General features: G+C 35.9%; 1 protein-coding gene across 4 annotated transcripts in view; it reads right to left on the reverse strand.

Annotated features, from left to right (window-relative positions):
• Positions 1 to 13,266, reverse strand: part of LOC134378800 (serine/threonine-protein phosphatase 4 regulatory subunit 1-like) — a 78,764-nt gene that overhangs the window by 37,756 nt on the left and 27,742 nt on the right. For 3 of the 4 annotated variants that reach the window (XM_063098128.1, XM_063098121.1, XM_063098111.1), the window contains exons 3-4: positions 3,402 to 3,508; positions 1,988 to 2,130 (exon numbers count right to left, since the gene is read on the reverse strand). In XM_063098128.1, coding sequence (XP_062954198.1) covers positions 1,988 to 2,130; positions 3,402 to 3,508 — 250 coding nt within the window. Of the gene's footprint in view, positions 1 to 1,987; positions 2,131 to 3,401; positions 3,509 to 7,205; positions 7,508 to 13,266 lie in introns of those variants that run through there. The other variant, XM_063098115.1, reaches the window with a different exon arrangement.

Raw genomic sequence — 13,266 nt, forward strand, 5'->3', positions numbered from 1 at the left:
AAGATTTACGTTGTGTAGGAGAAAAAAAAGATACAAATATAAAATCAAAGAAGTTAAGTAAAGGCCCTATAATCCTAAATTTGAGTTGGAAATATCAATATAAATTCATAGGAAATTTTTATTAAAAAAAAATGTTCTTAGCAGATGCTGGAGAGGGTAGGGGAGAGGGGGACAGGGAAAGATCGGCCAATGGGTACAAAGTTACAGTTAGATAGGAGGAATAAGTTCTGGAGTTCTATCACACAGTAGGTGACTACAGTTAACAATATTGTAACGTATATTTCACAATAGCTAGAAGAGAAGATTTTGAATGTTCTTACCACAAAGAAATGATAAATGTATGAGGTGATGGATATGCTAAATACCCTAATTTGATCATTACACAATGTATACGTGTACCGAAACATCACTCTGTACCCCACAAATAAGTACAATTATTATTTGTTGATTAAAAACAAATTTTAAAAATTGCTTTGTCACTAAAAGCAATGATCAGTCAACCTCACAGCAATGAGCACTCCCAGTACCCACATTCTGGTTTCTCTTTATATCTTCTTCATAAAGGAACCAAGGAACCTTTGGGATGGATCCTTAGAGAAACAGTTGACACCAAGAAGAAGTGCACTTCAAGGTCTACTGGGTCATGTGAAAAAGATTCTGGAGCCAACTTGAAGGGTGCCCACTGGTCAAAGCTGGGACAATTTGATCATCAAAAAGAATAATGACTATAATAGACTGAAACATATCTAACATTTTAAAATTCAAGAGTTCATATTAATACTCAAACAAATTTTTAAAATCTAATTGGTAATCTTTGTAGATTATTAGGATATCAACTAATTATTCTGGAAACTGGTAAAGAAAGGGAAAAAATTAAGCATTTATCCTGCCTTTCCTATATAAACAGGTTTTCAGGGTTACCAAATAGTTTATAAGAATGGTGGAATTAGAGTGTCAGAATGTTACGACCTCTAATGAAATACTGGATCCAGGCGATGGTCACCAGCAGCTGCTCACAGGCTGATGGGGACCTTTGCATGAAAGGGCAAGGCTGACTACACCTGCATCCAGGAACTAAATTAGCAAGTACAGAAAGATAACCATCAAGAGCGTTTGTGTTTTTTGATTTGATGCAGCAGAAAAACACAGCACCATCTACAAAGGATTCTCACTAAAACAGAAAGTCTGAGTCTGGTTGAGTCTCTAGACTTAACTACCAGCTTATAGGAAATACCTGGAACAAAGAAACATCTTAACACTGTAGAGATGCAATCAATCAGCCAGATCCAAATTGTGAGAAATTCTATAGGAGTAACAACCTGGTTTCCTCAAAAAATAAATAGCAAGAGGAAAAAAGGGGGAGAGACAACTGCTATAAATTTGGAGAGACTTAAGAGATGTATCAACCAAATTCAATGTCTGGACCTTTTTTGTATTCTGATTTGAACAGAATCTGCAAAACACATTTATGAGAAAACTGAGAAATTTTGACCAATAACTAGATATTAGATGATATTAAGTAACTATTGATAATTTTTATACTTGTAATGATGGTATTGTTATGTTTTCTTTAAAAGAGTCTTCATTTCTTATGAGCAATACAAAGTATTTACGGTTGAAATGATATAGTCTGGGAATTGCTTTTATCAGGGTTGGATTTTATCTGTGTAAGGTAAATGAAAAAAAATTGGTCAAATGCTAATGATGGTTAAAGCTGGGTAAAGAGGTACATGGGCATTAATTTTAATATTCTCTCTACTGCTATGTGTGTTTGAAAATTTCCATAATAAAAAGTTAAAGAAAAAAAGAAACATGATAATAAGAATGAGTGCTATCTTCCTACATGATTAGAGGAACTAGACACAAATAGACCTTTTGTTCTTGAATCGCTTAACTCCAAGAAGCTGTTTTCTAAATTAAGAATACCAGCTAAAATAAGACTAAAGAGAATTTGCTAAAGAGACCTTAAGGTTACAATTTTTCAAACCTGATTGTTTGGATCTGTGAGGTACTTCACTACAATAGGTATGAGATATTCAGAGAACACCACTGGAAAATCTGATCTGTTTTCTTGCAAAAAAATGGCAATAGGAGGAATCTGTTCCATCAGCTCAGTTCGCACTGTGGGCTCTGCAGCAATAAAAAATAAAAAAAGAATTATATTAAGAATAAACCAAGCATCTTATATAGTATATACTGATAGTTTCTAGCTTTTCTTACTAAAATACTTCATCAAGGAAATTAGACAAATGCAGTTTAAAAATCATTTCCCATTTAGAGTATTTATGCTGCAGACAGGCTTAAAAAGCTAATAAGCTATACAGCAATATAAAAACATAAAAAGAAGAGAGAATGACAACTCTATTATAACAAGCCATATATAAATCGAGGGGGAGCGAGAAGTCTGCATGCTGGGCCAGCGTCCAAAAGCCATTACAACTAATGGCTTATATGCCAGACCTATGGGTTGTGCTTATTTAAATTCCAGCCAGAACGTATACAATATAAATAATTCTTTCATAAATGCATCCCCCACAATCCACAAATCCCAATTATTTCTAAGGCAAAGCATTAAACAAAAGAGTGGCTCTAGCTCCAATATACCACATTAAATTTAACACAAACATATAATTGCTGCAGAACTGTAAATGGTGACTCATTTACAAAGAGAATCCATTTAAAGACGCAAAACATCCACATGGGCCTTGTTAAAAGCATTGTGTCATATTCCCATGAATATTTTAAACTAATATGGGAGCTATATGGAAGGCTTATTTTTCTATTTTCAGTTAAAATGATAAAATTCTAAGGCCTAAGATTTCCAAAACTTCCTGAAGCTGCTCACCATTCATTATGAATGTGGGGAACAGGGGGTCATACAGCCACCGTCAGCACTGGCAACCCACCATTCATTTGTCTTACTCATCTTTACTGTGTTTGGGGGGTTAGGGGGCAGACAGTGTCATAGTGTCTGCCATACAACAATGTGCTTTTCTTCCACATTAGCAATCATAAGAGGTAGAAAGAGAAAGAAAAATCAAGATTAGCTCACAAAGATCAAAGGTGTGGGAAACTAATGACTGGGATTCTTCTAATCTAAAGAACTTCTTTTGATTTGGCATTTCTTATCAACCAAAAGTCTGGCAAAACTCAACAAATACAAAAGGCCTAACTGCCAGGAAAAATAGCATTCATAGCCATTAGTCATTCTAATTTCCTAAAATAAGAATAATTTGAGTCATATCCAAATAAGACACCCATTTTTCATGACAAAATCCATTCATGGTTAGACACTGCTTAAAGGTTATTGATAAATGGGCTTTTTCAAATCAGCTACCATTAGTTATATATAATTTCTTAGAAATGCACAAAGAATAAAATTATACCATAATTACACAAACCTGCATCTTCAGACAATCTGACTACCATCTCCATTACTGTTAAGAAGTCTTCTTCTTTGTTACTGAAGTCCCGGAAGACATCAAGTAGTCCTCTGGCAATAATCTGACTATGGAGACAAGAAATGACCTATATGGTTACTGGGCGGCACTCACTGAAGGACTGCTAAGGTTCAGGCACTGTGCTGAGAGTAGATAACCACCATGGAGCAAAAGGAGGACAGACACTAGCAAGGAACGTCCAAAGACAGCCATTCCACTGTGGATTAAAATAGGAATGCGTATCTTCCGGTCTGGCAGTCACCAGCATCTGAAACTGTCCACCTCGAACAAGGGAAAAAATTTTTCTTCTTTTCTGATGACTCTTCAGGCCTAGACAGACATGGAAGAAAAGCCCCATGACAGTGGGAGGGAATTAATTGACCAATAAATGCAAAAAGAAAAGGCCCAAATAGGCAGCCAGTCCCCCTCTCAATGACTGAATGAGGGTCTATAGATCATAAGGACCTTGAGAGAATTTTTTAAAATTCAGACATTTTCCCACAGTTACTATATTTACTTTCCCATCTTCCTGTACTGATTAGTCATAAATAAGCCATAAAGTAAGAAGGACCTATAGTACTTGTTTTGAGGGGAGCATGGGGAGGACGAGCTGGGGAAACCCCATCCCACTATAGTCAGCCTTGGTAGAGACAACCAAAGGCCATGGGATAGAATTGGTGGTGGCAGCTACCCAAAGGAAAGAGAGGCCACCCTAGTTCACGGGGCTTGCAGCAACATACAGGAGAAGAGTAAGTCAGCCTGTGGCTGAGGAGCATGGATGGACTTAGCAAAGGAAAGGAGAAGGTGGGTCCCCGCAAGATGGCAAGCAACAAATGAGTTGTTTGCACTTAGGCATTCCAAACAGAGGAAGCTCTGGTCATTAGGGGAGAAAATGTGATTGTCACTGCAGGACTAACTGACCACATCCCATCAAAAGCATGATCCAAGCTATTGAAGACCTACTATAAAGAAACTTCAAGATCTCTGCTATGGCTAACCCCGAGAGTATGTCCAACGGCTCCTCTGATCAGTAGAGGAGGTACCCTGAAAGTGTGGGGCTTTCTGAAAGAGTGGACTCAAAAGTTCAGAAGCCAATGTGAACTACTGCTGGCCTTGGAGCACTAAAGGAAGGAAATCGAAAGGGAATGAAGACTCTTTTAGATATTCAAAAATGGATAGAATCCATCACCAGCAGATCTGAATAACAAGAAATGATAAAAAGGAAATCCTTAAGGCACAAAAAAAATGACATTAGATGGAACTCTGTATCTACATAAAGGAATAAAGAGCACTGGAAATGATAACTATATGGATATATATATAAAACTTTATCTTATTTAAATCTCTTTAAGAAACAACTGAATGTCTAAGTAAAAAAAAAACAATGTATTATGGATTTATAACATATATATAAGTAAAACGCATGACGCAAATAGCATAAAGACCAGGAGAGGACAGATGAAGGTAATCTCACATAAGGTTCTCTTACTACACATGAAAAGGTAAAATACCACTGGAAGGTATGATAAGTTAAATATATATACTGACAGGATGGATAAAAAAGCAAGACCCAAGTACATACTCCTTACAAGAAACATACTTTAAATATAACGATGCAAATAAGTTAAAAGTAAAAGGATGGAAAAAGATATATTATGCTAACAATAATCAAAAGAAAGCTGGAGTAGCTACATTGATATCAGACAAAACAGATTTTAGAGCAAAGAATATCACCAGAGATAAAGAACTTCATTTCATGATGATAAAGGGATAAACTCATGAAGAAAACATAATAATCCTAAATGTTTATGTACCTAATGATAGAACCTCAAAATACATGCAACAAAAAACAGCAGAACTGCAAGAAGAAACAGATAAAAGTCAATGTAAAAGTCCAGAAACAGAACTATACATCTATTGTCAAGTGATTTTTTACAAAGGTGAACAGAGAAAGAACAGTTTGGTTTTTTTTAAAGTGGTGCTATAATAAATAGATATTCATTTGGGGAAAAAAACAAACTTTGACTCTTACCTCACACTATACTCAAAAATTAATTCAAAATGGGTCATAAATCTAATGTAAGAGCTAAAACATAAAACTTCCTGAAAAGGAAAAAAAAAAACAACAGAAAAATCTTTGTGGCCTAAGGTTAGGTGAAGTTCTCTAGGACCCTAAATACACAAACCATATAAGTAAAGAATTGATAAACTGAACTTCAAAATTAAAAACTTTTGCTCCCCAATCATACCATCAAGAAAATGAAAAAGACGAGTCACAGATTGGAGAAGACTAAGGAAACATGACAACTAAATACAAAGTAGTACCCTGAATGGGATCCTGGAACAAAAAAAAGAAAATCAATGGAAAGACGTGAAATCCAAGTAAAAGTTATAGTTAATAATATTGTTCCAATGCCAAAGTTAACGTCTTAGTTTTGATAAATGTATCATGTTTATGTAAGACATAAACATTAGAGCATGGTTTCTGTACCTTGGCATTGAAGGCATTTAAGAGCAGGTAATTCTTTGCTGTGGGGACTGTCCTGTGCATTGTAGGGTATTTAGTAGTATCCTGGGCCTCTACCCACTAGATGTCAGTAGCATTCCCCACTCCCCAAGATGTAACAACCAAAAATGTCTCTAGATGTCATCATAAGTCCCTTGGAGGCAAAATCACCCCTGGTTGAGAGCCACTGCACTAAAAGTTGGGCAAAAGGTATAAGAGAACTCTCTGTACTATCTGTACAATTCTTCTGTAAATTGAAAATTATTTCAAAATAAAAAGCTTAAAGACAAAACAAAATAAAAAGACCCCAAGAAAAGCTACAATGATACTTTACTTAACACTACAACCATTAGAAAAACTAAAACTATAATGACAATACCAAGTGTTGGCAGAGATATGGAGCAACAGGAACCCAGAGACATTTTTGGTGGGAATGTAAATAGCACAGGTAATTTGGAAAAGTTTGGCAGTTTCTCAAAAAGTTAAATATACACTTATCATTCAACCTGGCAATTTCACTTTTAGGTATTTACCCAAATGAAAGGAAAACGTGTCCACACAAAGAGTTATATACAAATGTTTATATGCATTATTCATAATGGTCACAAAATGGAAAAATCCCAGTGTTCATCACCTGGTGAATGCATACGCAAAATGCAGAGTATCCACAGAATGGACTACTACTCAGCAATAAAAAGTAATGAACTATTTATAACAACAGGCATGAATTTCTTATGCATTTTGCTAAGGAAAAAAAGCCAGGCATGTAAGACTACATACCATATGATTCCATTTATATGAAATTCTAGGAAAGGCAAAACCTTTTGAAAACATCGGAAACCAGGTCAGTGGTTGCCCTGGCTCCTTATGGCGGAGAGGTAGGCGCTGACTGCGAAGGAACCAGCAAGGGAACTTCTTGTGATAGAAATGTTCCAAGGCAATCACGGTGACAGTCACATGACTGTGTACATTTGCCCAAACTCATCCAACTGGACACCTAAAGTGGGTGAATTTTTTTGCATGTAAAATATGACTCAATGAAGCTGTTTTAAACAAAGATGCCAATGAGGGGAAAAGTCAAGGCGATCAGCAATGGCTGGTGGTGGCCTGGAGGCTTCAGTGTGCAAGAGGAGGAACCAGAGCTCCTGAAACCTTCCTTTGAGCAAGTGGAAAGGGGCCCCTGCCTGCTTCTGTCTGCTCCCCTGAGCAATTGACAATCCAGGAACAATCAGGAGAACTAACTGACATCAAAAACTCACCTTGATTTGAAAGAAAAGATGACTAGAAATGAGGCATTCAAAGGGGCAATCCTTTGGCCAAGCATACTACAGGAAGAAATCCATCAACTCAAGCTGTCCATGGAGAGACTTACACCACCCCTGGGAGGAAAGGTCGAGATCTTGCAGCCAGGAGGTTTGGGAAAGTCAAAACAGATGCCATAGAGAAAGCCACTGATTACATTTCGCTGGACCACATTCATGTTGGCCTCCCCTAGGAAATCAAGCAACTAAGATCCCCAATCTGCTTCCAGGGCCATAGAACAGAGACAAATCTGCATCCAGCCTCAAGTGGTAACGAGGGACCTCCCCTGTTAAGGAAAAAGAGGAAAGGGATAAGAGAGGGCCACTGGGGCAGGGACAAATCCACCACAGTGAATACAGAATGGGAGAGAGCTAAAGACTCAAATTGGTACTTGGGAACCAACACTTTGGAAAACCTGGCTGCTTTATAATGGAATGACCTGAAGAGACCATAGTGGATGAGCAGAGTCCAAAAGCATGAGCCTCAATACTTCTCACTGTCAGCTATGTTAATGAGATGAAAGAGGAGAGAGACCCTCTAGAGAGACTAACCCTGCCTGCTCAAGGAGAGTGTTGGAGGAGTCAGCGATTCAGTGAGATCACGTGTAGGATGCTCACAGCACGGTACTGGGCACATGGTAAGCCCTCTAGAGTGTCAGCCGTCAGTTTTACAATATAAGAATTGCTAACAGCCTAATGTCTATCAATAGAGGGAAGCGTAAATAAATAATGATATACCTATACCTTGGCATACTATACAACCATTTTTAAAGGTACCTCTAGATATGTACTAAATTAGAAAGATGTCCATGATACATTAAAGAAAAAACAAGGTGAGGAATTTTACATACAGTATGAGATGAACCCATTTCTTAGCACAAATTATATTCACAAATACATGTGCAATACGTGTAAACATAAACACATGCATATATACTTATACTTATTTAGGAAAAAATCTGGAAGGATATACACCAAACTGTTCATAGCTATTACCAAGTCTGTAATGAAGGAGGGAGGGAAACTCCTGAAATTGCTAAATGTTTCAACAAGTATGTATTATTTTTGTGAATTTTTTTTTAAATATAAAGAAAGAAAATGGCTCACTTTTATATGGCAATGTAACCAATATTCCCTGCTAATGTAAACATGGAAGTAGTCCTTCATGTCTTTGTTCCTTCTTTCCCTCACCCACTCACTCAGTCACAACCATGTGTTGAGCCCCACTAGCTCTAGATTCAGCACAAGATACCTGGCATATAGGGATGAGTGAGGTCTAGGCCCTGCCCTCAGAGGCTTACAGTGTAGGCCCAGAAGTAGGCAAGAAAATCCATAATGACGAGCAGTGACAAGATCGACAAGAGTGCCAACAGGATGCTACAGACAAAGGGAAGGACACAAAGGAGCTGGCCAGGAAGGTGAGAAGTGCAAGGGTGACAGGAGTCATGCAGAGACATAAGGGGGGGAGAATGTGGGACTCAGATGTCACATAATGAGACAAGGATCCAGATGCTAAAGGTCTAGTGAAAAAGCTGGACATGCTGGGACAGTGAAGGAACACGGGAACTTGCTTTACTTTCTGCTGAATTTTTCTGGAAACCTGAATTGCTCTTAAAAATAAAGTCTATTAATTAAAGAAAAGATGAAAGTGAAATAAAGACTTTTGCAGACAAACAAAAGCTGAGAGAATTCACTGACAGCAGTCTTGCACTAGAAAGAATTGTTAAAGGAAGTTCTTGAAGCAAAAGGATACCTGATAAAAATGAACATTAACATTTTACAAAAAGAAATAAAAAGCATGAAAAATGGTAAAGAATGATAACAAAAATAAAAAATATTTTTCTTACTTTTAATTACTTTAAAAGATAGTTGGGGCCGACTCTGTGGCTCACTCGGGAGAATGCGGCGCTTAGAGCACAGCACTCCCGCCGCGGGTTTGGATCCTATATAGGGACGCTCGGTGCGCTCACTGGCTGAGCGCCGTGCAGGCGACACCAAGCCAAGGGTTGCGATCCCCTTACCGGTCACAAAAAAAGAAAACCAAAAAATAAATAAATAAATAAAAGATAGTTGACTTCCCAAAGCAAATTTAGTAACAAGGTACTATGTGGTTTATACCACACGTAGAAGTAAGATGTAGGAAAACAACAGCACAAAAGATGGGGGAGAGGAAATGGTAGGAGTGAATGTCATAGGCTCTCATGCTGCATCTTGCATTGCACACAAAGGGGTAAATGAAAAAAGTCTATTATGATCCCTAGAACAACCAATAAAAATGTCAAGAAAGAGATATAACAAATAAGCCAATAGTGAAGATAAAATGGAGTTATAAAATAGATGCTTTTTAAAAAGGCATGAAAGGGGGACACAACAAGAACAGCTGAGACAAGTAGAAAATGAAGAGCAAAATGGTAGATTTAAATAAGCCAAATCAGTAGTAACATCAAATGTAAATGATCTAAACACTCAAATTAAGAAGCAGAGACAGTGAAATTGGGTGAAAAAGCAAGTCCAAATTGTATGCTTTTGACAATAAATACACTTTGAATTTAAAAACAAAGACAAGTTAAAAATAAAAGTATGAACAGAAATATACCACACAATCTTTAATTAAAAGAAAGCTGGAGTATATGTATATATTAATATCAGACACAGGAAACTTCAGAAAAAAGAATATTACTAGGGATAAAGAGGGACATTTCACAGTGATTAAGAGATCACTTTATTCAAAAGACAGAACAATACTAAATGTGAATGTACCCAACATTAAAGCTTCAAAATACATAAAACAAAAAATAAATAAATCCACCATTACATTGCAGATGCCAACATTTCTCTCAGTAACAAGTAGACAGAAAATAAATAAGAATAGAGAAGACCTGAACAATGTTTTAAACGAACTTAACCTAATTGATATTATAAGATCCTCTAACCCCAAAATGTTGGAATTCACATTCTTCTCAAGTGTACATGGAATAGTTCACCAAAATAGAACATATTCTGAACCATAAAACAAATTTCCACAAATTTTAAAAAAGAGAAATAATATAAAATATGTTTTTTGACCACAAAAGTATTAAACTAGGAATCAGTAACTAAAAGATATCTGGAAAATCCTCAGATATTTGGAAATTAAACAATATACTTCTAAGTAACTCATCACTCAAAGGAGAAATTATTATGGACATTAAAAATAGTGCTGGGAAGTAACAAAAATTATTATCTATCAAAACTTGAAGATGCAGCTAATATAGTACTTGAGAGGAAATCTATGTACAATGTAAAATGCAGATACTACAAAAGAAAGGTCAAAAAAAATAAAGAACTGGAAGTAGGACAAGGAACAGAAATTCTGCCCCCCCCAAAAAAAAAACTCGAATGAAGAAAATGTACAGGTTAAAGCAGAAATTATTGAACTAGAAAACACACATACAATACAGAATCAAAGCCAAAACTTGATTCTTTGAGATAACTAAATCGATAACCTTCTGGTAAGAATTATCTAGGGGAAAAACAAAAGAGAGAAAAGGCACAAATAACAAGTAACAGGATGGAAAATGTGGCCATACTACAGATCTCACAGACAAAAAAAGAAAACTGCCATTTTCCAACCCATAATAAAATAACACATCTAAGCAATGGTTATTTGTGACCACTAAATCATCAGAAGAAAGGCTGGTGAGGAATTTTATAATGAAAGAATCAAACACTGAGCCTACTGCTCAATATTAATGTCTCTAAAAGTAGGACAACCAGACATTGCTTCCTGATGTTTGTAATAGGAAGTACACAAAAAAACATATGAAGTATCATTCTAAAAAAAAATTGAAGCAGAATCTGATTGTGTCCAAATATAATTTTTAGTTTATAGAAAATACAAAGAACAAATGGCACCATGAGAATAATGACCACCAAATCTATAACATGAAAAATTCTATGACTAATGACCCCTTCAACAAACAAATGATATAGGAGAAGATGAAAGAGAAAACCATTAGAGATTAAAAGAGATGTAAGATCAAAAGCGGGGGGAGGGGACTAAATAAAAAGAGATTTAAGAGACACAACTACCTACTGAAATGTGTGAACCTTATTTGGATCATGATTCAAACAAACCAATCATAAAAAGGCATTTTTGAGACAGGGAAAATTGGACATAGATGGAGGGCACTATTGTTAATTTTGTTGACTGTGATAATGATAGTGTAGTTAGACTTGTTTTAAGTCCTTAACTGGATAAAATATGATGTCCTAGATTTCCCTTAAAATACATCAGCCAAAAAAGCACAAAACCTCTAAGAGAATATAATCAGATTTTATCGGTACATTAAAGAAAACCAAAGTAAATGGAAAGATATACCATGTTTACGCATTGGAAGTCTAAATATTGTAAAGAGGGCAACATTTTCCAAGATTATATGAATAGACTTACAGATTCAACATAAACCCAATCAAAATTCCAATAGGTATTCTGTTTTGTTTTGCTATGTTAGAATCCAACAAGCTGGATTTAAAATTATATGGGAACACAAAGGACCAAGAAAATAAGTCATGTTGAAGAAGAAAAAGAAGGAGGGAAGCCTTGCTCTATCAAATATCAAGACTTACTACAAATCTGTAATAATTAAGACACCGTGGTATTGGCTGAGGAGGAGACAGATCACTGGAATAGCAGAGAGAGTGTAGACAAAGACTGTTCAGTAACAGAGACTGTACTATGACAGAGGTAGCACTCCAGAGCAGTGGGGAAAGAACATGCTTTTCATAAATGCTATTGTGACAAGTAAGAAAATGAAGCTGGACTGATCTTTCACACAATAAACAAACATTAATTTCAGAGAAATGATAGAACTAAAGGTGAAAAAAACCTGAAGCCTTTAAAGCAATATAAAAGAACAGAGACAGAAGCTTCAAGATGCACTATAAATCAAAGAAAACGCCAATAAATTTAACATTAAAAGGAATAACTTCTGGTCACCAAAAGAATACCATAAAGAGAGTTAAAATACAAGCCACAGAATGAGGGAAGATTATACATAACTCAAAAAGGTTTGAAATCTAGAATATACACAGAACTCCTACAAATCAATAAAAAATAACAGACAATCCAGCTTCACCCTATCTCCCCAACAGAAAATTTGAATAGGCACTTCACAAAAAAGAAATACAGATGTCCGACAAACATGCGAAAAGGTGTTCAAACTCAAAGGAAAATGCAAATTCAAATCACAAAGTGATATCATTACATATACTACCATACTACCAGACTGGCTAAAATTTAAATATCTGACAATACCAATTGGCAGATAAAATGCAGGGCAAAGGTAGAGTGTGAACCAACACAACCACTTTGGAAAACTGGCATTATCTACTAAAGCAGAAGATAAGCATACATCATCACACAGTAATGCTTTCCTGGGTACATGCCTCATAGAAATGTATACCTATACACTCCCACGTACATATACAAGATTGTTCATAGCAAAATTGTTCATAACAGTCAAAAAAACTTGAACTTTTCTAATAGTAGATGGCTAAATGTAAGCATACAAATGCTACAAAAGGAACAAATTCAAGCTACATGCAAAATCCGCAAAGTAATGTATCCTATATGATTTCACAGAACTCAAGTTCAAAAACAGTAAAATTAAATCATATGATTTGGAGGTAGATACTTACGTGCTAAAACTAGGAAGAAAATTAAGGATGTGATTAACATAAAAACCAAGATAGTGGCTATTCCTTGGTAAGGAGGACGTGGTGATCAGGAAGGTGGGGGAGAACTTCTGGGATGCTGGCAACATACAATTGTTTGACTTGAGCACACGGCTATGTGGACATTTCCTTCATAAAATTTCCTTAGACTCTATATGTATGTTTTATCCAATTTCTGTATGTGTTATATTTCACAATAAAAGAAGTTTTAAATAAAATTTTTAAAAAGATTTTTAAATGAGAAAACCACCTGGTAAACTCAATAGATGTAAAAGAAGCATTATATAAAATTCAGACCTCACTG

The sequence above is a fragment of the Cynocephalus volans genome, chromosome 1 (assembly GCF_027409185.1).
Source record: "Cynocephalus volans isolate mCynVol1 chromosome 1, mCynVol1.pri, whole genome shotgun sequence".
NCBI classification, from domain to species: Eukaryota; Metazoa; Chordata; class Mammalia; order Dermoptera; family Cynocephalidae; genus Cynocephalus; species Cynocephalus volans.